Raw genomic sequence first — 24,692 nt, forward strand, 5'->3', positions numbered from 1 at the left:
GCTAATGTGGTGCCACTATTTAAGAAAAGTGTTAAGGACAAGTGTTAGGGAACTATAGACCAGTGAGCCTGACGTCGGTGGTAGGTAAGTTGTTGGAGGGAATCCTGAGGGACAGGATGAACATGTGTTTGGAAAGGCAAGAACTGATTAGAGATAGTCAACATTGCTTTGTGGGTGGGAAATCATGTCTCACAAACTTGATTGAGCTTTTTAAACAAGTAACAAAGAGGACTGATGAGGGCAGAGCGGTAGACATGATCTATATGGACTTCAGTAGGCATTCGACAGGTTCTCCTGACTGGTTAGTAAGGTTGGATCTCATTGAATATAAGGAGAACTAGCCATTTGGATACAGAACTGGCTCAAAGGTAGAAGACAGAGAGTGGTGGTGTGGGGTTGTTTTTCAGACTGGAGACCTGTGACCAGTGGAGTGTGACTAGGATCGGTGCTGGGTCCACTACTTTTCGTTATTTATATAAATGATTTTAATGTGAGCATAAGAGGTATAGTTAGTAAATTTGCAGATGACACCAAAATTGGAGATGTAGTGGACAACGAAGAAGATTACCTCAGATTATAATAGGTTCTTGTTCAGATGGGTCAATGGGCTGAGAAGGGCAGATGGAATTTAATTCAGATAAATGTGAGGTGCTGCATTTTGGGAAAGAAAATCTTAGCAGGACTTATACACTTAATGGTAAGGTCCTCGGGAGTGTTATTGAACAAAGAGATCTTGGAGTGCAGGTTCATAGCTCCTTGAAAGTGGAATCGCAGGTAGATAGGATAGTAAAGAAGGCGTTTGGTATGCTTTCCTTTATTGGTCAGAATATTGAGTACAGGAGTTGGGAGGTCACATTGCGGCTGTACAGGACATTGGTTAGGCCACTTCTGGAATATTGCGTGCAATTCTGGTCTCCTTCCTATTGGAAGAATTCTGTGAAACTTGAAAGGGTTCAGAAAAGATTTACGAGTACGTTGCCAGGGTTGGAGGTTTTGAGCTATGGGAAGAGGCTGACCAGGCTGGGGCTGTTTTCCCTGGAGTGTCAGAGGCTGAGTGGTAAAATCATGAGGGGCATGGATAGGATAAATAGACAAAGTCTTTTCCCTGGAAGGGGGGGGGAGTCCAGAACGAGAGGGCATAGGTATGGGTGAGAGGAGAAAGATGTAAAAGAGACCTAAAGAGCAACCTTTTCAAACAGACAATGGCATGTGTATGGAATGAGCTGCCAGAGGAAGTGGTGGAGGCTTGTACAATTGCAACATTTAAGAGGCATTTGGATGGGTATATGAATAGGAAGGGTTTGGAGAGATATGGGCCGGGTGCTGGTAGGTGGGACTAGATTGGGTTGGGATATCTGATCGGCATGGACGGGTTGGACCGAAGGGTCTGTTTCCATGCTGTACATCTCTATAACGCTATGACATTTTAATTGGCCTGATAGGTTCAATATTAAATAAATAAAAGCTTTAGAAGCGAAAGTTAATATTCACTCAAATACTTTAGTAACAAATCGATTCTGCTTTCAAGTTTACACAAAGGCATGATTTTATGTGGCACACAGCTATACAAACGTAAAGGTATAAACTGCATCAAAAACAGATCTACTTTGCTAAAATGACTCTAAATCTTTTCCCCATTTCTCTACATCGGAAGAAGAAAATTAACCGGTTACATCAAGACAGGAGTTTATTTTACCCTTACAGCAACACCCTGCTAAACCATGTTCTTGCTCTCGAACGACACAAGAATCTGAGATTAGTGATCAGATCAATGTTTAATTCATACCATAACATCAGATGTTAATGGAAGAGCATCAAATAAGTACATCACGTAAGACACACTTCGCGTATCTATTATATACAAAGTAAAAATGCCTTGGATTAATGTTAGATAGATATAAAATATGGTTCACCAGATTCTCATTGTTTAGCCCTATTGGTGGGGCATTACTTATTGCTTAAAGTTACAGTGAGAAAACCATCATATCAAAACCGAATCAGAGAAGTTCAAATAGGATTGAAGATTGTTAACTATAAAGGAAGGAATGATGATCCACCCATCCCTTCCCCACCCTCCACCCACAAACATTGCCCAGTTATATAAGTGAGGGACAGATAAAACGAAAACAAAAATAATAGTAACTAGGATAAAACTGAAGAATCAGGAACCACAATCAGTTAAAACAAACAAAAGCTTAACTCAGCTGTAAGCAGCTGAATTATACCCAAACTTCAAACTAAACTAATTACTGTCGAATGGTAGCAAGTGAGCACTGCAGATGCTAGAGATCAGAGTCAGAGTGCGGTGCTGGAAAAGCACAACTGGTCAGGCAGCATCTCAGGAGCAGGAGAATCCACGTTTTGGGCATAAGCCCTTCATCAGGAAATCCTGATCCCCGAAATCCTGACTCTCCTGCTCCTCGGATGCTGTCTGACCTGCTGTGCTTTCCCAGCACCACACTCTCGAGCCTTATTATTGCTGAAAACAGTTTACAATTTCTTGGGTAAGTTGTCAGTTTGTACAAAACACGAACAATTCCTTCACTGATGAACACACTTGTTTGTAGCTTCTGGCCACTATTAGCTGCTCCAGGGGATAGCTGTCAATAACCTATTGCTCTTCATTGTCTCATTCACGCACTCCTCCGGGTTGCATTCCAACCGGCACCGGCAGCTGAAATCTGGAGCTGCACCGCTCCATGTGTTGGTGCAGAATTCACCCCAAAGGCCTGAAGATTGAGTAGGATTGGGGTGTGAAAGCATATTACCAATGGCTGCCGGACGTCACCTTTCTGCTCGTAGGCCCTCTGGCTGTGTGACTTCAGTTCATGGTGGGTACTGAATGTTTGTGACAGGTCAGTGTAACAATTAACAGATTTCATTTGCAAGTTAAGTTTACACATCACATTACTCGTGTGTGTGACAAGCAGAACATCTTTTGCCTTGAGGCAGTATTCTTTTACTGGCAACGCCATTAGCTATTGCATATTAGCAGGCTTCACCTGTTGCTCAACCTTTTGAGATACCTTCTTCTTCCAGGATAATCTGAGATGGACTGGACACTCACCAGGACCAAAAATGTCATGCCATTAATGATTTTGTGTGAAACCCAATGTGAAACTCTCCAGTTGACATGGTCATCCACTGGAGTGGGGCGATCCCAGTGTTTGCAATGAATGGATCACCATTCCAGACACAACAGTCTCTACCAATATGTATCCCATTCCATGTCCACACACATAAGGAGAGAGGGTCTTTCCCATTCATCATGCAAATTTGGGCACAGACGTTTGGTATGGACACAATCCCTTCAGTGTGCCACTAGGAGTGGAGCGGAGGGAGAGGTTCCTTCCCACTCCAATATGTTCTAAGTTCAGCTGCCACTTAGTAGAGTTCCTCTATCTTTCGATAGTCAAACATACCTTCTTTCTTTTCCCTCTTTACTGGGGAAGAGTTTCCTGGGCTCTGTAATACTGTTTAAAGTGTTCCTTTCTGTCACAACTGTAGAATTCCTATCCTGTTCCATGTACTCCATTACTCTCTCTATTCATCACAGCTTGCTTCTGTGCGTTTAGGATAAAGCTTTTCGCTTCATACACTTTAACCCTAGGCTTCTGTCCTAGTCTAACTTCCTTTTCCTATTGCATGTTTTCAAAGCGAAGGGGAATTTTCCTCAACACTGCAGTTCCCATATTATTGACTTTACAGTCAAACTCATCAAATGCTGCTTGACTAAGCAGGAAGAATTGGCCTATCATAATCCTCAACTAGTGAGTTAAGGCAACATCTGTAATGTCATTTCAGTGCTCAGGAACCCTGGGAATAACCACTTTATAAGCCGCCCAATTTGAACAGCATACAAGGCAGGGCACTCATTAGGTCATTACTGCAGATTAAGGGCTTAATCAGTGTTCCCCATGTGCTACCTATGGCAACTAGCATGCCATTTTGGAATGCAGCATATTTCCTTGTTCTCTTTGCGAGTTTTGAGAAGCTTTTGTTGAAGAAAAAAAGCCAACAGCGGATGATTTGCCCTTCTGGATGTAGGTTTGCTTGCTGAGCTGGAAGATTCGTTTTCAGATGTTTCATCACCATAGTAGGTAACATCTTCAGTAAGCCTCTGAATGAAACACTGGTGGTGTTTCTATTCATATATTTGGATTTCCTTGGGTTGGTGATGCAATTTCCTGTGGTGACATCATTTCATATGGTAATGTCATTTCCTGTTTTTTTTCTCTGGGGGTGGTAAATGGGATCCAAGTCAATGTGTTTGTTGATAGAGTTCCAGTTGGAATGCCATGATTCTAGGAATTCTCGTGCATTTCTCTGTTTGGCTTGTCCTAGGATGGATGTGTTGTCCCAGTCAAAGTGGTGTCCTTCCTCATCCGTATGTAGGGATATTAGTGACAGTGAGTCATGTCTTTTTGTGGCTCGTTGATGTTCATGTATTCTGGAGGCTACGTTTTAGGCTGCTTGTTTAATGTAGTTTTTGTTACAGTTCTTGCATGGTATTTTGTAAATGACATTAGTTTTGCTTGTTGTCTGTGTAGGGTCTTTCATGTTCATTAGCTGCTGTTTTAGTGTGTTGGAGGGTTTGTGGGCTACCATGATACCAAGAGGTCTGAGCAGTCTGGTAGTCATTTCCGAGATGTCTTTGATGTAGGGGAGAGTGGCTAACATTTCTGGACATGTTTTGTCTGCTTGTTTGGGTTTGTTGCTGAGAAATCGGCTGACTGTGTTCATTGGTATCCATTCTTTTTGAATACACTGTATAGGTGATTTTCCTCTGCTCTGCGCAGTTACTCTGTGCTGCAGTGTGTGGTTCCTTGTTGAAATAATGTTCAAGCGCAGCTTCATTTGTGGATGTTGGGATGATTGCTTCTGTAGTTCAATATTTGGTCCGTATGTGTTGTTTTCCTGTAGACGCTAGTTTGACAACACAACCTCCCAGGACAAGCTAAACAGAGACACGCACGAGAATTCCTAGAAGCATGGCATTCCAACTGGAACTTTGTCAACAAACACATTGTCTTGGATCCCATTTACCACCACCTGAGAAAAATAACAAGAAATGACATCATCAACCCAAGGAAACCCAAACATATAAATAGAAAGTGGGCAACACCACCAGTGCTTCATCCAGAAGCTCACTGAAGATGTTAGCTCGTATGGTGACAAAACATCTGAAAACAAACCTTCCAACTCAGCGAGCAAACCTACATTCAGTTCCTTGTTCTCTGTTTGGATACAGTGGGGAGGGCAGGAAACATTCTAACAGATAAAGTAAATAACAACAATTTCCATGTTACCCTTCCCCCATCCAAATTATGGAGGGTAGCCGTCTGATCCAACTCCTAGAAATGCCCATATGGGTACTTCCCAAAGTTTAATTAAGGAGGTTTTTTGACCATTCCCCAATTGGTCGGGAATATATAGTAACGCGTATTAGTGTTGTATTTCTTCATTCTTCCTGTTTGCACCCAGCTAATATTGCTTTTCAATCATAGGGATATCGATGGATATTTACATCAAGATTCAGGGTAGGGCCGTACACTCAAATGCCCCATGTTCTGTATATCTCTTTTACTATCCTTGAGATCATTAATACCCACTTCACCCTTCTATTGCACACATTTGTTCACTTCAGAGACTCCTGTGCCCTGTCTATGTAATCCTGTCAAGGGCCAGGATTCAGGACTTTTCTTTGACCAGATTCTGTAAAGCAATTTTCAGTACTGAACACTGCAGTTCTGCTTCCTGAGCTCTGCATAAGTTCCTTTTTTTGTCAAACTGTCACACTGTGTTGGTTGTTGACACATTGTCTTTCAACAAATTGCAGAAAATTAGATCTCAGCCCCTTCCTAATTCATTTTTCTGTTTCATCTTCTCATCCCTATCTGTCCTCCTCAAGTTGTTTCAACAGCTGCCTCTCTGTATTCTAATTTTTATTTCAATTCCTCTGTCTCTTGTTGTGAATTTCTGTTTTTGACATGCCATTAACTAAATGGCTTTTTTCATTGCTGCCTTACAAGTAGACTCCTAAGTCTACTTGATGGTTTCCTGGATCAAGTCCATACTCCTCAAAATAGTATGGACCCACTGTTCCTTAGAAGAAACCTTATTTGCCATGTAAACCTCAATTCTTCTTTCTGTTGCCGTTAACCCTCCTGACTAACTCAGCAATGATAATTTTCTCTGGTCCACCAAGTTTGTTATAACGTTCAATAACTGAACATAGTTCTAACAATTGAATATACTTAGTATTCTTTATTAAGGCAAGGTACACTACAAAAATCTTACTCGTACAATGCTTACAATCAGAAGTGAACCCTTTTACATATACTTGCCTGAAGATCGGGCCAGAACAGATGATCAGCCCACTATATCCCAACTTGTTGCCGTCTATTACAATGTCCTCCTTTCTGATTCATAAAAAGTAGAAGCTGGAGATCTGAAACATAACAGAAATTGCTCGAGAAACTCAGCAGGTCTGGTAGCATTCGTGGAGAAAAAGCAGAGTCAGGGTTTCGGGCCCAGTGATCTTTCTTCAGAGCATGTTATTCCTGAGCTGGATAATTGCATTGTGAGGCAAGCTTTCTTATACACTCATCCATTACAAAGAAGCTGTGTGTATTAAAGTTCGACACATCTCCAGCAATGATGGGTTTGATCACTAGCAAACATCAGAAATGTGTCAGGATTTTTATGATAAATTAACTCATTAGGACTCGCCTGTGTCTCCCTCAAAAAAGGATTACATCTTGCTCTAATAAACTTTGACCTCAACTTGAGCTTGCTCAGGTTGTTCAGCATTTTAATGTCATCTAATCAACAGTATGATATTTACACAGCACAATTCTATGATAATCACTAGTAAATAATCCATATTATGACATCTTATTCACTCTGTTTTGAAACAAAACATCAGCTTTTCCAGAGTTACTATCATACAGTTCAGTTAATTTCTATTGAGCTACAATAGATCTGGTCACCACATTATCAGAAGGGTGTGATTGAACTGGAGAGGGTGCAAAGGAGATTCACCAAGATATTCCCTGGAATAAGAAAATCTCAGGATGAGAGACTGGATTGGCTGGATCTGTCTTCCCTGGAGCAGAGGAGACTGAGGGAGGATCTATTGAGATATACAAATTATGAGAGCCAAAGATAGGGTATACCGTGAGAATTCCTTCCTAAAGGAAAACACGTCAAAGACCAGAGGGAATAAGTTTAAGATGATGCATAAGTGGTTTACAGGAGGTCTGAGGAAAACAGAAATATGTTGCCTGAGAGAGTGGTAGAGGTAAGTACTCTTACATCCTTTAAGAAGCATCTGGATGAGCAAATAAATGCCAAGAAACAAATGCTATGGACTAAGTACAGGTAAATGGGATTAGTATAGTTTAGTGTTTGTTAGGTGGCATAGACATGGTGGGTCAAAGGGTCTTTTTTATGTTATATGACTCAATAAACATATACACATTCCTTCAGCGAAACACAGAAATATTTTAAAACTAGTGACCTTTCCATTCTATAGATTACCTCTAGGATTAACATGTTTTTTCCACATTTCATTCAATTTCAATTAACTTCATTTCAACTAACCCAGCAAATGTTAGGTTAATATGTAGAACAGAGAGAGAGATGATCTGATCAGGACAGCTATTACAGGATGGCTTTGATGCACCCTATTTCAACATCAAGTTTACATGATGACTGGCTCAGGCCATACCACACAAATGAATAACATGGTATACAAATTTCAGTGCTAGTGTAATGTTATGTACATAAGCCATACATCCCAAAGACTGGCAAGTCAACCACAAATCCCTTCAGCTGTTCACATCAAGCAAGGTACTGACCGTATCCAAACAGCTTTTGCTTACAAAATTCACAACACTAGATCAGGCTTGAGGTCTGGCATACTGCACACATTGGAAACTACATATATTAATACACAGAACCCTGTTCTTTGCAGACAGAAAAATTGTGCTAACAAAGCTTGGCAGTGAACTGTCAGTCATCATTAATTGGTGCATTCTTCATGGCAATGCATCTACAAATCAGAGTCCATTTAATCAGCATATTTTATAGTATAAATGTTGTTTCCCCTTACTTTGGTAATCCATGTGTATTGTCATGATATGTGCAAGATGAAAATTTCAACAAAATGAGGTTTTTTTTCAACAAATGTAAGTTCGATAATACCAAACAACTATCCTACATGAGTGATGAGCAAAATGCATAAAAGTCATGAGATTTGAGATATATAAGTTGCGGTTGAAGAAAAATACATATTTTTATATATTAACAGCTGCTTATAAATCTCAACAATTGCATACTCTAACAGGTCAGATTTGCTTATAAAAACATTAATACATCTGAAAATGCTTTATAATTTTTTTTAAAATTCTCCTTTCTGGATATGATAACCCTCTCACCCACCACCTCCCCTCCGCCCACCACATTCTCGGAGGCCATGCAGCTTTCATCAAAAGATATTAGATGCAGAAGCTCAACTTCACAGCCATCGGATGCTAGGCAAGGATGAGATGTTGATTCATCATGTTAATGTATTAATATGTACTTTATCTGTTTATTAATGTAATTTGTGCAACACTGAAATGGACTGGGCTCTAACTATTAATTTCTAATGTCTTTGTGAGCACTTGCGTGTTCATAGTCAATTTACTTGTACTGTGCTATTTAAAGGATCATTTATTGGTTTATGTGTTTCATTTTAACCATGTTCCTCAGTGTACTTATTCATGAGTTATTGATCAATGGATTGTTCTCATCAGTTGTATTTGTGACTGCATGCAGAATCATTAATTACCAATGTACTTGCGGCTATTTCTTGTTGCTTATGAATGTGTTTGTATGTAATTCTTGCCTGATTTTGAATGATTTGGCTTGTTTCCCTGCTACTTCAAAACCTGCATCCACTGGATGTGAGGCTGCAACAACTGTCACCAGCAACAGAATTCAATGATGGTATGTCTGGCTGCCAGAGATAGCCAAGGCAGCACAGTTAGAACATCTGTCACTTCTTGGCCATCTGTCCATTTCATCAAGGTTCTATTGTGCTCTGAGATAACCTTCTTCACTGTCCACTACACCACTTATTTTGGTTTCATCTGCAAACTTACTAACCGTACCTCATTTATTCACATTCAAATCATTTAAATGTTTAAAATCTATCCCTTTTAGTAAACTAACACAATGTTAATGCCACACAATACAATGAAATATGAAAAGGGAACTTTACCTCAATAAGGACTGTGCTGTGGTCACTCCTACTGAGTGGCCTATTGACAGTGCAGAATAACGAGAAAGAAGTCAACTGAATTTTTCCCTCTTATTGGTTCCTTCACCACCTGCAACAAATACAATCTAGCAGGTTTTGGGACAAGATCAGCTTTGTCAGTAGTGATGCTGCCAAGCCACTCTTGATGATGGATGTTGAAGCCTATGCATAGAATATATACTGTGTCCTTGACACTCTTAGCTTCCTGCAAGGAGCCTTCAACATGAAGCTGTACTGATTCATAAATTCATTAACTGAAGGAGGTAAACAATCAATCAATCAGGGGGAAGGTGGTGGTGGTAGTGATTTCTTAGCATTTGATCCTGGGTTGTAAATAAATTTCAAAAGTGACCTTACACTTAAAAAGGTTGGAGACCACTGCTCTAGTATATTATTGTTCATGTTTTTTTCATGTTTTATTCTTCGTACTAAAAGTAGTCTTACAGACTTTCATAATGTGTTCAGTAAGAGCTCCACGGTTAAAAAAATTTCGAAGTTAGTGGTTATCAATCCAGTTTTCAATCAAGGATCTGACTTGACCAGTATTAACACCAGTTGGGATTGTAACAAAGTTTGAGCTTGTCAGAAATCCTTGAATTTGAGGTTCTTATGAGCAAACAAGTGAAGGTACTAGCAAAAGTAAAGGAGTTGCAATGAAGTACATTACATGGGTTGGAATCTTTAAATTGCTTTGACTATTGTGAAGACTTTTCTAAGCGGAATATTTGAATTTATTGGTGGATTATTTGAAACATTTAACTAAAGCTCAGTTGAGAGAATTAGTGGATAGATAAAAGATAGAAATAAAATCAGTGTCTCATTAGAATGTTACAATAAAATGATTATCCAGAACTTTGAAGGATAAGCAGAGAAACAAGATGCACTGCAAAAATTCACCAAGGCTGCTTAGATAGAACTTTCCAAACCCATGCTCACTACATCTAGAAAGACAGGTGATACATGAGAACACCATCAGCCTCAAGATCCCCTCCAAGCTACCACCATCCTGGTTTGGATATATTATGCCATTCTATCGCTGTCACTGGGTCAATATGTTGGAACTTCCACTTGAATAACATGTTGTTGTACAAGTAGACAATCCTTTATCAGAAATGTCAAAATTCGAAAAGCTCCAAAGTCCAAAGGTCTTTTTTGTGAATTTTTTTTTCATTAACAAGTTTGTTTGGTGTGCAAACAGTTAATCCAAGTCGACACCCACTTGTTGCATGTCACTCAGATGTGACGTGGGGGGGAAGGGGCGTGACCCAGCACCAGCAGGCCTCAATTCTGTCTCAAGACCCCGTTTTACTCAGTGAGTCTGCTCCTCCAGTAAGATTTTTTAAAATTTCACTATCAAACTCTCACTTATTCTGAAATTCAAAAATTTCAGAATTCCGACAACCAGCTGGTCCTGAGAATTTTAGATAAAGGATTGTGCCCCTGAACCTGCAACAAACGAATGCAGTGGTTCAAGAAAACAGCTCAATACCAACTGTTAAACCACCTTTTCATTTGGGATGAGCAACAAATGCTGGCCCAGAATGAGGTCTGAGTTCTCTTCTACCTTTCTATGATGTGCTGGATGGACAGTGGTAAAGAGAGGAAGATAGGGTTGTATGTGCAACCCTCCCACCTCATATTAATTAAAGGGCAGTCACCCAAAATTTTGAAGCAGAGCAAGCCGGCAAAGTGGAAACTGGCTTGATCTTGATGCTCACACTACAGCCCACAGAGTATAACCCAGCCCACACTTACAACAGTGACGTTACACATACTGAGGAATCACAACCTTAGTTTTCAAATTTTATAGTCCAGAATTCAATAATGACAAAGCAGGATACAATTTCTGCATTTGTAGAAAAATTGGTTATTTATTTCCAAGTAAGTGTTTCAAAATAAATGTTTTAATAGAATGAAACACAAATTCAGGACTCAATGATAGACAGACAGTCTATCCCATATGCTTCTAACCAGGTGGCCACCTCATCTGACGTCCTCCAATCACGTGGATGTGTAGGTGGTAAACAGACTGCGCTCCATTCTTCCCGTCGTTAATCACTAACAAACAACAAAAAGAATTTGCTTTAAGAAAAAGGTAGTGTTGGGAAAATATGACTACAGCACATGCTTCAGGCATCCATCATTGTGGTTAATGCCCTCAATTAAAACTGTCCCATATGAGCATCTTGCCTTTCAGTGGCGGATGTTTATTAGGCTCATTAATGAGCCTTTGACATCCATGAACCCTGGAACTTTAGAATGAAATGAGATTCACGTCTCTCCTGAAAGCCTCCTAGAAAACTCTGCTGGCATTGTTATGGACTAGACTACACCACTCAAAACATTCTTGAGCAGGCAGCCCAGACTGTAACTTTGCAATTTGTTTTGGTAAGTGTACAGTGAAAATTACCCAGAGTAAGTTAAAACAGACAACAATTTATTTACAAAATTACAGAATGAAACAGACAGAATATGCAATACCCATAGAACTCAGTCTACACAAACTAGATTTAATTACGCTGTTCCGAAAAATACATGCAACAGTTCCAGTAAACAAACCCCTTAAATAGAGCAAAAATGAGATAAAGACTTACAGGTCCGAGTTAGAAGGGCAGAAGGAGAGAGAGTTTCCACACACCCCAGTGCTGCACTGAATCAACTAACAAGAATTTAGTTTCCAGGACTGACCACTCTCCTTTCATTCTACAGGTTACTTCTAAAACATGAAAGCTGTGGCCTAAAGTTTCATCTGCTGAGGTATAAACAAAAAGGCCTCCCAATACCCTTTTCATCTCTGTACCACCCAGCCACTTCAGAGCCCGGACTGTTTTATGACCCCTCAGAAAAAAAAAATCAAGGACACAGTACCCTTGAGAAAAGGAACACCTTTTAGAAAAAAAAACTAGCTTTGTAACAGCATTGTCAGGAAAGAGAGATATTCGTTGTTGTCCATCACTTGGATGCAAATCAAGGTATCTGGCATCAGTGGGGAGGGGAGGGAGAGGGAGGAGAGGGTTGGCTGAAAAGCACATGCCTCCCATTGAGTGACACTTATTGATTGTAGTGTATGATTTAAATATACAGAAGAACTAGGCCATTCAACCTATCAGGAGAAAGTGAGGTCTGCAGACGCTGGAGATCAAAGCTGAAACTTTATTGCTGGAACAGCACAGCAGGTCAGGCAGCATCTAGGGAACAGAAGATTCGACGTTTCGGGCACATGCCCTTCTTCAGGAAGGGCATTCCTGAAGAAGGGCATGTGCCCGAAACGTCGAATCTTCTGTTCCCTAGATGCTGCCTGACCTGCTGTGCTGTTCCAGCAATAAAGTTTCAGCATTCAACCTATCAGGTCTGTTCCGCCATTTGATCGTGGCTGATATGTTTCTCAACCCCATTATCCTGCCTTTTCCCCATAACCTTGGATCTCTTTACCAATCAAGAACCTCTCTGTCTTAAATACACCTCAATTACTTGGCCTCTGCATCAGTCTGTGGCAATGAGTTGTTCAGATTCACCACCCTCTGGTTGAAGAAATTCCTCATCTCAATTCTAAAGGATTGTCCCTTCATTTTAAGGTTGCGCTTCGGGTCCTTGTCTCCACATCCACCATATCCTGGCCTCTTAGTATTTTGGAAATTTCAATCAGGGCCACCCCTCACCCTTCTAAACGCTTAAGTACAGACTCAGAGTCCTCAACTGCTCCTTATATGACAAGCCCTTCATCCTGGAATCATTCTTGGGGACCTCTTCTAGACTCCCTCCACTGTCTGTGCATCCCTCCTTGATACGGGGCCCAAAACTGCTCACAATATTCTAAATGTGGTCTGACTAGAACTTTATACAGCCTCAGCAGTACATCTCTGCTCTTGTAATCTAGCCCTCTTGAAATGAATGCTACTTTTTCATTTGCCTTCCTGACTGCCAAATGAACCTGCATGTTAACTTTAAGAAAAACCTGAAGGAGGAGTCCCAAGTCCCTTTGTTCTTCAGGTTCCTAAATGGCCTTGCCCCATTTAGAAAACAGTTTACACCTCTATCCTTCCAACCAAAGTACATAACGTGACACTTTTCCATAATGTATTCTGTTTGTCACTTCTTTGCCCACTCTCCTAGTCTTTCCAAGTCCTTTGCAGCCTCCTGCACTACCTGTCCCTCCAGCTATCTTTGTGTCATCTGCAAACTTAGCAACAATGTTCTGGATTCCTTCATCCAGATCGTTAATGTATAATCGGAGGAGTTGTGGTCCCAACAAAGACTCCTGTGAAACTCCACCGGTCACTGGCTGCCATCTGCAAAAGGCCCCTTTATCTTCACTCTTTTCCCTCTACCAGTCAGCCAGTTCACTATTCATGTCAGTACTTTACCCCTAACACCATGCGCTCTTATTTAGATCTATTTCATGTCTGTGAAGCGGTCATTTGTGTTAGTTGTACTTTGTTTCTCCAGTAACATTTTGTGAACCAAAAGGAGTTTCCCTCCAATACTTTTCTCGAGGAAATGACTTGTGCTGGAATCTACATTTATAGATTAAATCAGCCCTTTGTTACCCATTCACTATTGTCCATGTATAAGAGAAGCCAGTATAACGTGCTGATCAACAACAATGTGTCAGATATCAACAATGGGACACTGCATTGTAACCTAATCCTATCGTCAGTTGTCTTGATAACTGCTCCTGGAATACAGTCAAACACTCAAAGGAAAAGGAAATATTGGGGCAAAAACTTGTTCATAAAGCTGTGTTCTGTTTTGCTTATATCATTTATCTGTGAGTTAACAGCTAACAAAAAAATAAATCCACAACCTCTGGGTATACAACACATGTCAGCATAAGAGACAGTCTAACTGGATTAATAATGTAATCCAAACAGTAATTTGGAACTTTGTTTTAAACTGCCCTCCGTATCACCTCCTACCTTCGCCTACCTCTCACCATCCCATCTACCTTTTTCCTAGTCCCATCCCCGTATTTATCTCCGAGGAAGGGTTATGCCCAAAACGTCATCTCTCTTGCTCCTCAGATGCAGCCTGACCTGCTGTGCTTTTTGCAGCACCACGCTTTATCAACTGACTCTCCAGCATCTGAAGCCCTCACTTCCTCCAAGCAAGCTAGACCCGGAGGCCCCCAGACAGAAGTTTTTTTTACCTCCAATCCATACACTGATAATGATGGATAAAGGCCCCCATAACATTATGCTAAACGCAAGGACACCGAGGATTTCATTTTCAGAACGTATAATCCCAACATTTATGTAAAACAAAGAAAACCCCTAACACTTAACTTATGGCAGGTCCGTTTGTTCACCAGCGATATATCCTCTATTTCTTCTATTGGAGTCTGTGTGGAATTTGTTTTCAGCCCAATTGGCCAGATGGAAGTCCCACCTTATATTAATTAAATGGCAGCCACTCAAAATATTAAAGCAGAGTGAGCTAGCAAGGAGGAAACTGTCTTGGTCTTGATGCTTACGCGAGAGCCCCTAGAGTATAATCCAGCCCACACTTACAACAGTGATGTTATTCATACTGAGGAATCACAACCTTAATTTTCTAATTTTATAATCTAAAACGCTAATGACGGAATAGGATACAATTTCTGCATTTATAGAAAAATTAGTTATTTATTTCCAAGAAAGTGTTTCAAAGTAAATGTTTTAATAGACTGAATCACAAAATCAACACTCAATGACAGAGTGCCATTCTGACCCATATCCTCCTAAATGACAAGTATGGTGAAAATAAGCAGGGAGGAGGGAAGAGAGAGAGAAAGAGAGAGAATTTCCCAGTTTGTTATCTGTGTATACTTTAGGAGGTATAACTAACTGACTGCCTGTACAAAGTGCAATGTTCATGAAAGCTGGTAACGCATTAATGAAAACAAATTCAACAAGTTCTTCTGAGTGTTACAAATCTTACAGTTTTAACAAATCACTAATTACCAAAACGTACCCTTTACTACTCGCCTGTACCAGCTGCCACTGATCTACATCTTTCTGTGGGGGTGTGTGTGTATGCCTGTAGGTGCAGTTTCCATTTAAAACAGCTTATCTTACTTTCTGGACAGATTAATGAACAATAGATAAAATTATGTACCTGTCCCTATCTTGTGGCCAAAATGGAATTCTGTAAAACTATTAAGTTTACTACATCAGATATTTGAAAAATATTATATCCTCCATTCCTTGAAGAAACATTTTGATTTATTCATAAAGTAGACTTACCCATTCTGTACCCGTCTGCGAGCCCTTCTTTCTTTGCAAGGTTTTTAGCCACTATCAGTAGATGCCCCAACAGCTGTTTGCACAACAAGGATAATCAACTTTATATCATAGGAAAAACATCGCCCACTGGTTAAATTCATACAGATTTTAACATTTGATAACAGACAAAGTCTTTTCCCTGGGGTGGGAGAATCTAGAACTAGAGGGGATAGGTTTAGAGCAAGAGGGGAAAGATATAAAAGAGACCTAAGGGACAACATTTTCAGGCAGAGGGTGGTACGTGTGTGGAATGTGCTGCCAGAGAAAGTAGTGGAGGCTAGCACAATTGCAACATTTAAAAGGCATCTGGATGGGTATATGAATAGGAAGGGTTTGGAGGGATATGGGCCGGGTGCTGGCAGGTGGGACTAGATTGGGTTGGGATATCTGGTCGGCATGGACGAGATGGACTGAAGGGTCTGTTTCTGTGCTGTACATCTCTATTACTATAAAATAACTAATTTATTTCACTGCTACAGCCTGTCCTTTCTGCTGTAAGCAAACCTACACAAACTTCTGACAATACTCTTTACTTTGAACAATATACAATGCCTTTAGGAACATAAGAACTAGGAGAAGGAGTAGGCAATTCACCCTTTTGAACCTGCTCCACTCTTAAATACGACCATGGCTGATCTCATTTTGGCCTCAAGTCCATTCATCGGCCAGCTCCCTATAATCTTTCAACACGTTAAGCTGTCAAAACATTTCAAAGTCCTTTGCTACCAAGCAAAACTTGACATTGAGCCACATAAGGAGATGTACGAATGGATCACCTAAAGCTTGGTCAACGATGTGCCCTGAAGGTAAAAAGTGAGGGAGAGACGGAGAAGTTTAATATGGACATTTCACAGCCTAGCACCTAGGCAACTGAAAGATGTACAGGAGGAATCCGGATATTCTAAAAGTTATTAGGGCTTGAAAAAGCTGCAGTGAAAGGGAGGCTCAAAGGTTTGGGGTAGGAAAGAGGATGGGTTTGGAGCGCAGGAAATGGAAGGTTTCAAGATAATTATGTGAAATTTAATGCAAAGAGGTTGCAACACTGAAAGCCAAGACAGGTTACTGAGCATAAGGTTGATAAATAGGACTTAATGTGAACTGAGACTCAATTTTCAAATGTTTAATGGCAGTAGATACTTGAAAACAATCACAAGATTTCTGTGCTTACGTAAACCATTCCTTTTGGCTATCACAAAGTACAGCTGAAACAACATTTACAATTAATTACATTGTTGGCAACAGTTCTCACGTTCTGCCCTTCTGAAATGTGCTACAATAACTTCAGATAGGCATAAGAAACCTTCCATTACCGTGCCCAATTCTTCATGTGTAATCCTCGGTTGAGTGTCTGCAGGCCTATCACAACCTGTTCAACTGCAGTATACATTGTAAGCACAAACGTAAGCTTGGTGGATGCCTCTCAATATTCAACCTTGCAGTAGTCCTCACTGGGATCATGCAGGTATCTGAATTTGATGGGTAATTCTGGAAATAGAAACCCTAGCCAATTATTCCTACACAGACTCACTTTAAGGCCAAGTGTACCAGCTTTTGTAGAGATAAGCTAGTGCAGCACAGATCAGGGATCAAACTGTTCTGGTCTGAAATGTTTCCACTTATCAACAAACCGTAACAGTATTATATTCTACATATATTAACCATCTTTCCCTACCTCTTTGTCATCATCTGCTACCTCACTGATTCGTGGGATAGGGATTTTGGGTATCACAAGGAAATGAACTGGAGCCTGAGGATTTACATCTCTGAAAGACAGGCACTGTAGAGAAGAACAAAGTCAACAAACAGTAGCATAAAAATCAACATCAAGAAAAATAAAGGGGCAATTTAAAATCAAGTTCCTCTTCCCCACCTTTTGGTCCTAAGGGGGAAGAAAGCTTAAGCACTTGTTTTCTTACATGATCAAAATAGTTTGATTCTAACACAGTGAAATAATTTATCACAATGGAATAAGGAGTACAGTACCCGCAGTAATAACTCTAGGTGAAAACAAAACACTGCAAATGCTAGTGATCTGAAATACAATCTGCAAATGCTAGCAATACTCGGCTAGTGAGGTAGTTGTGCACAGAAATATAGTTTCATGACAATGATCTGCCAATCCTGCTGATGTGCTTCTAGGGTGGCACAGTGGCTCAGTGGTTAGCACTGCTATCTCACAGCGCCAATGACCTGGGTTCGATTTTCCACCTCAGGCCACTGTCTGTGTGGGGTTTGCACATTTCCAGCATTAGACATGACCTATGCTGTGTCAGGAGCACAGAAGTGGATGGTTCACAGTAGGTCCAAGCTCTGACCCAACTGAGGATTCATATTTTTTTGCCATCAGTAATTTATTAAAAGGAACTAATCCCAAGCAGCAACCACTTCGCAGAGACTGTTGTGTTTCCTAACTCTTGCCCTGCTCAATTAGTTGCTGCTTCCGTCTCACTGAAGTTGCTGGTCCTGACCAAGCATTACCCACACTGCAAAGCCAGTCCTCCACAGAGGGCAGACTGCTTGGAATTCTCACTGCTGGAATCTCAAATTAGACTGGGTTCTTGGAAGTGAATTGCTAACTGTCTGCCTCCAGGAAGATTATATCAGATTTCTCAACAGTCGATTTGAGACCCCAACAAAGATGATCCTGATAACAGGATCGGCACATTATTAGCAATATTCAACCAGTTAATCTTCATTTTGTTTTCACAGATGTTGTCAGGCTTGTGGAGCATTTCCAGCATTCTCTAATTACCTATGACATTTAATTCACCAATTTGTCTACATAGAAAGGACTCAATTGTAAAGTGATTCACTGGGACATCCTGAAAATTTCACAAGACATCTTCCTTTGTATTATAAAACATCCATAATTTGTGGAAAGAAGTCCACTCCAGGAGGCTTTTATTACAAGTGAAATGGCATTCAGTAGAGTAAATATACCTGATCATCTTCATATATAATGTCAGCTGGAAGTGACTTATCAATAATTTTTGAGAATAATGAAGGTGGCTGGTTTCCGTATTTCTTATTTGCATAGTCAGCCAATGTTGCTTTGGGAACATCCATGCCATTGATTTTAGATAAACAACAGTCTTTCTAAAATTGAAAGAGAAGTCAGAGTTTAGTATGTATACATTGCTGCAGTCACTCTGTGTGTAATCTTTGCCGACAGCTTCCCCACAATATTCATTCCATGGTTTAACATTTGCAGTTTTCATGGGTGCTATTATTATTTTATTCTTGTTCTTCAGAACCTGGGTGTTGCTTAACAGGGAGCTGATGAAGGTCAGTGAGCACAGGAGTGGTGGATGGGTAAATGGGTCTTGATGGGAGTTAGGACATGGCAGCAGAGGTTTGAATGACCTCAAGTTATACAGGATAAGAGTGGGGAAGGCCAGCCAAGAATATGTTGGAATAGTCAAGACAACGGGAAGAAAGTCTCAAAGGTGAGTAATGGATAGGCAATAAACACTGGGCCAGTCAGTTACACCCTGATCCCATGAATGAATGAATGAATGAATGAATGAAAAAAAAAAGTAGTTGAGGATATTATCAGCACCTGAGCTGAAGCAATGATTGAACTGGATCATGTGGTGAGTCAAGGGGTGTGCAGGTTGAGTTATTATATTTTACATTAGGATTAAACCTCAGCACACATCGTAGGCCAAAGGGCCTGTTCTGTGTGCTGTACTTTTCTATGTGTTGAATACACAATCTTAATAACATGAGTGATTGGAAGGTCATCTTGAGGTCTGATACAAAACTAAGGTTATTTATAAATTGGATCAGCCTTGAACAGTTACCAAGGAGGAGCAGATTCAGTAGCTGGGACAAAACATTCAGTTACAGAAACAAGTGCTGAAGAAACCTATGTGGGAGGTTAGAAATGTAGTTTCTGCAGGTGGGGGGGGGACATTATACAAACAGTCACGGAATTCTTGTAGCATGTAGCATACTTATGGCTAACAGTTTAATGAATATAGAGGGTCTTTTAAAGAAAATACTTTTAAGCTAGGAAATAACTTTAAAGTGTTGTAGTTGACCACAAAAAGAAGCAGCAGGGGCATTTCACAATAAAGCTTATAGTATAAGAGAAACTAGATAAAAGAACAAGCTGTAATAAACAAGGAACAAAGAATGCAGACATACAAGGACAGCAGGATGGCCAGATAAGAAAATAACTGAGAGAGAAAAAAACAAGTGAGGTAATCGGCTTATGATAAGATGGGAAAAGGGAGGCATGATTCCGCAACTTGTAAATGAATAAGATTGCTTACATGCTCTGTTTTCACGGGCATTTCTGCTTGATTGCAGAAGCGTCCGGTATTTACAAGGCTGTAATAAATTGTTCTTGTTTCCAAGGCTGATTTATGAGTGAGTTCTGTTTCTCACACCTAGAACTTGCGAGCAGCAGCATCTAGCACAACGTCACCGCCCTGAAACCACAATTTTCCAGCTTCTTTCAATTCTGAAGCAGCCATACTGGACTCAGTTAAAAATCACACAACACCAGGTTATAGTCCAACAGGTTTAATTGGAAGCACACTAGCTTTCGGAGCGACGCTCCTTCATGGAGGGCTCGATCGTAACACAGAATTTATAGCAAAAATTTGCAGTGTGATGTAACTGAAATTATACATTGAAAAATTGATTGTCTGTTAAGCCTTTCATCTGTTAGAATACAGTGATACTTTCACTTCTTTCAGGTGTAAATCACAAAACCTTTTTTTTTAAAAGTTGCATTCTCGGGTTAGCTGTGAACAATGGTGATAGCTAGACAATATGTTGAAGGTGTTAACCCCCTGTGTCCTCTGTCTATAACCTGATGTTTAGATTGTTATCTCACTTTTTAGATTAGAATCAGAGTTTTACATAAATTCATGCAGTTTTTGAGTTCAGAGTTCTACATGAATGTATGCAGTTTTTGAGCAAAGTGCAATGTAACTCTGCAGGTACAAATTCACCACACAAAATATGTGTGCATGTGGGTCTTTGTCTGTCTGTGTGTGTGTGTCTGTCTGAGGTGGGGGTTGTGAGTGTGAGAAAGTGTGTGTGTGTAGTGAGTGCAGAGTGTCTTAAGCCTGTGAGGGGGTGCATGTGTGGTCCAGGACATTCAGTCTCGGACCTTCGGGTGACCATCCTCCAAGGTGGACTTCGGGACAGGCAGCAAAGGAAAGTGGCCGAGCAGAGGCTGATAGCTAAGTTCGGTACCCATAGGGAGGGCCTCAACCAGGACCTTGGGTTCATGTCACATTACAGGTGATCACCATTTGCACTAAACACACACATATTGCTACACACACACACTCTCACATACACACGGACACAGGTACACACAGACGCGCACACAGACACCCACACACACCCTTATAGACACACACACACTCCCACACATGCACCCCCTCACAGGCTTAAGACACTCTGCACTCACTACACACACACACTTTCTCACACTCACAACCCCCACCCCAGACAGACACACACACACAGACAGACAAAGACTCACATGCACACATATTTTGTGTGGTGAATTTGTACTTGCAGAGTTACATTGCACTTTGCTCAAAAACTGCATACATTGATGTAGAACTCTGAACTCAAAATCTGCATGAATTTATGTAAAACTCTGTTATCTCACTTTTTAGATTAGAATCAATCTAAACATCAGGTCATAGAGAACACAAGGGGCTAACACCTTCAACATATTGTCTAGCTATCACCATTGTTAACAGCTAACCCGAGAATGCAACTTTACAAAAAAGGGTTTTGCGATTTACACATGAAAGAAGTGAAACTATCACTGTATTCTAACAGATGAAAGGCTTAACAGACAATCAAATTTTTCAATGTATAATTTCAGTTACATCACACTGCAAATTTTTGCTATAAATTCTGTGTTACGATCGAGCCCTCCACAATCACCTGATGAAGGAGCGTCGCTCCGAAAGCTAGTGTGCTTCCAATTAAACCTGTTGGACTATAACTTGGTGTTGTGTGATATTTAACTTTGTACACCCCAGTCCAACACCGGTATCTCCAAATCATACTGGACTCAAAATGTGAACTGTATTTCTCTCCCCTCAAGTGCTGCCCAACCTGTTAACTTTATGCTTTGTTTTAGTTTCGTTGCAAGTTCTGTTTCCAACGTCTGTTCAGTCACCGTCTACCCTCTGAAGGTTTGATTTCGACTTGAGCATCAAAAATGAAACCACCCCGACTGACATTGAATTTCTGCTCACAAATAACAATCAGCAGGTGCCTATCCACTGGGAAGGAACTCAGGTCAGCAATGAGCTCTGCTTCCCCTCGGCTTCAGGATGTTAAAATCTGAGCTGCAGTCCATTGCACCCCTGGAGAAGGAGGAAACGCTGCATTCTCATTGGCCCTCGCACTGTGATGGACAGCTCTGTTTGACTGGTGAGTGGTCGGAGTAGCTGTCAATCAAAGCCGCCCCTTTTTTGTAAACACGAGGCCTTTGTTCCGTACCTGCTTCCAGCTGCCGCCGAGTCCTCTCTCCAGCAGCGCCCGCCTCACACACACAAAGTCCGGCTCTGAAAAGCGCCTGGGCAGCCTCAATGCTAACAGTCTGCTCATCGTCTCTCACACAGGTTAAAGCTCAGGCTCCCTGCACTCAGATGCTTTCCTCTCAATAACAACAACAACAATATATTCTGTATTACAGCCTCTGGTTGGTTAGCTCTAACCATGTGGTTTGAAACAGTGAGTGAGCTGTAGCAGGGACTCCTATTTTACGACCAGGAAGATGAAGTAGATCGGAACAAAACCGATTTTAAAGTCCCCCGCCCCTCAATAATATAGCACAAATATGCCTGGGCACGGATGGCCATTAACCTTCTGAAAAACACTTAAGTTTGGCTGAAACACTTTGGTCTACCTAGTTGTCCTGAACTGAGTTTTACAGACTGGCACATTCTAAAGTTCAGGACCACATGCTGGCCGATGCACTGTAGCATAGCCAACAGCTGCAGAAGCAATTGTAGCGAAAAGTCGCCAGTTATTCTTTGTGCCATCATGTACCAACGGACTTTTTAAAAACCGTTTTTAGCTTATATTGTCCTGTATATAGTTTATTTTCATATTTGGTAAATATTCCAATTTTGCATTTGAATTGAGGCATCTAAGATTACATAGTGCTCATTTGAGAAATGCGATTTTTTTGTTCGATGTTTTGTAATGTCTGACTTGAATTGTTTAGTTAGATATATTATGAATAAAGTTTATTCTTTGCAAAAAGAATAGCACAGATGTGTGGGTTACCTGTATTTTGAGACACTTCAATTGCTAAAATATTGCTGAGTGAAAATGTATTTTACAAGTATTAATAAAATAATTGTAGAACAGTACAGCAAATAAGGAGGCCATTCCGCCATTCATGTCCACGCTCTCTTTAACAACAGTTTAAGTAGCCCCCCTTAACTTTCTATACAGTCAGTTCCAAAAATGGATGTCAAATGAAAATAGCTTTGGTCTGTGATGCCACGTATGATTGCTTAGGTTGCTGCCAGTAGGACCCTAAAATTGCCATGACCAGTCTTGCAGCTTTATGCTGTACATTTGAAAAAGACTTACTGCATTTCTCCCAAACAAAAGACACAGAGTACAACTTGGTTTTTGCCATGTTTGACAGTAGTTCCAAAAGTCTTATACTGGAAAAAAAATCTCTTTAGAGAGCCCCAGAGGGCGTTTTAACTTACGGAGACAAAAGAGAAAATATAGAAAACCTTCAAATCATTACTTCTTCCTTGTAGCATTCTTTTTTATACAGTGCAGAAAGGTAGAATTGAAGGCAGGAAAGTAAAGTTGAAATCACGCTCAGCTGTAATTGTACTGAATGGCAGAGCACGCTCAACAGACCACTGGTCTACCTGAACCTTTACCTCCCAAGGCAAGGATGTCTCAGCGAGAGTTCAGAATGTTCTCACAGGGGATAGGGGCCAGCGGCCAGCAAGAAGTCATTGTCCACATTGGAACCAACAATATAGGAAGGAAAAAGGTTGAGATTCTGAAGGGAGGTTATAGGGAGAAAGGCAGAAATTTAAAAAGTAGGTCCTCGAGAGTAGTAATATCTGGATTACTCCCAGTGCTACAAGCTAGTGAGGGCAGGAATAGGAGGATAGAGCAGATGAATGTATGGCTGAGGAGCTGGTGTATGGGAGAAAGATTGACACTTTTGGATCATTGGAATTTCTTTTGGGGTAGAAGTGACCTGTACAAGAAGGACAGATTGCATCTAAATTGAAAGGGGACTAATATACTGGCAGGAAAATTTGCTAGAGCTGCTCGGGAGGATTTAAACTAGTAAGGGGGGGGGGGGGGGAAGAGGGGGGGTGTCACCCAGGAAGATCGTGAGGAAAGAGATCAATCTGAGACAGGTACAGTTGAGAACAGAAGTGAGTCAAACCAGGGTAGGCAGGGACAAGGTAGGACTAATAAATTAAATTGCATTTATTTCAATGCAAGGGGCCAAACAGGGAAGGCAGATGAACTCAGGGCATGGTTAGGAACATGGGACTGGGATATCATAGCAATTACAAAAACATGGCTCAGGGATGAGCAGGACTGGCAGCTTAATGTTCCAGGATACAAATGCTACAGGAAGGATAGAAAGGGAGGCAAGAAAGGAAGAGGGGATGGCATCTTTGATAAGGGATAGCATTACAGCTGTGCTGAGGGAGAATATGCCTGGAAATACATCCAGGGAAGTTATTTGGGTGGAACTGAGAAATAAGAAAGGGATGATCACCTTATTGGGATTGTATTATAGACCTCCTAATAGTCAGAGGGAAATTGAGAAATAAACTTGTAAGGAGATCTCAGCTATCTGTAAGAATAATAAGGCGGTTATGATTTTCCTGAAGAAGGGCTCATGCCCGAAACGTCGATTCTCCTGCTCCTTGGATGCTGCCTGACCTGCTGTGCTTTTCCAGCAACACATTTTCAGCTCTGATCTCCAGCATCTGCAGTCCTCACTTTCTCCTATGATTTTAACTTTCCAAACATCGACTGGGACTGCCATAGTGTTAAGGGTTTCGATGGAGAGGAATTTGTTAAATGCATACAAGACAATTTTCTGATTCAGTATGTGGATGTACCTACTAGAGAAG

The 24,692-nt window shown here is 40.8% G+C and overlaps 1 protein-coding gene across 5 annotated transcripts; it reads right to left on the reverse strand.

Annotated features, from left to right (window-relative positions):
• Positions 1–11,154: 11,154 nt before the first annotated feature.
• hint2 (histidine triad nucleotide binding protein 2) lies at positions 11,155–22,302 on the reverse strand. 5 transcript variants are annotated; one of them, XM_043687016.1, is made up of 5 exons: positions 22,054–22,286; positions 18,508–18,663; positions 17,240–17,344; positions 15,529–15,601; positions 11,155–11,365 (listed from the first exon to the last, which is right to left on the reverse strand). In XM_043687016.1, exons 1-5 carry the CDS (start codon positions 22,159–22,161, stop codon positions 11,274–11,276), a joined length of 534 nt encoding a protein of 177 aa, XP_043542951.1. In that variant the 5' UTR covers positions 22,162–22,286; the 3' UTR covers positions 11,155–11,273. The 5 variants fall into 5 exon arrangements, with proteins under 5 accessions (XP_043542951.1, XP_043542975.1, XP_043542984.1 ...); XM_043687040.1 differs by lacking the exon at positions 22,054–22,286 and adding an exon at positions 21,807–21,920; XM_043687049.1 differs by lacking the exon at positions 22,054–22,286 and adding an exon at positions 21,664–21,800.
• Between the last annotated feature and the right edge of the window lie 2,390 nt (positions 22,303–24,692).

The sequence above is a fragment of the Chiloscyllium plagiosum genome, chromosome 1 (genome assembly GCF_004010195.1).
Source record: "Chiloscyllium plagiosum isolate BGI_BamShark_2017 chromosome 1, ASM401019v2, whole genome shotgun sequence".
Lineage (NCBI taxonomy): Eukaryota > Metazoa > Chordata > Chondrichthyes > Orectolobiformes > Hemiscylliidae > Chiloscyllium > Chiloscyllium plagiosum.

Excerpts from the sequence above, each read along its gene's own strand:
- hint2 (XM_043687016.1), bottom strand. The coding sequence starts at position 22,161 with ATGAGCAGACTGTTAGCATTGAGGCTGCCCAGGCGCTTTTCAGAGCCG. Across the intron at positions 15,602-17,239 it reads TAGCAGATGATGACAAAGAG|CTGTTGGGGCATCTACTGAT; the intron begins GTAGGGAAAGAT and ends TTGTGCAAACAG. Across the intron at positions 11,366-15,528 it reads CGCAGACGGGTACAGAATGG|TGATTAACGACGGGAAGAAT; the intron begins GTAAGTCTACTT and ends GTTGTTTGTTAG.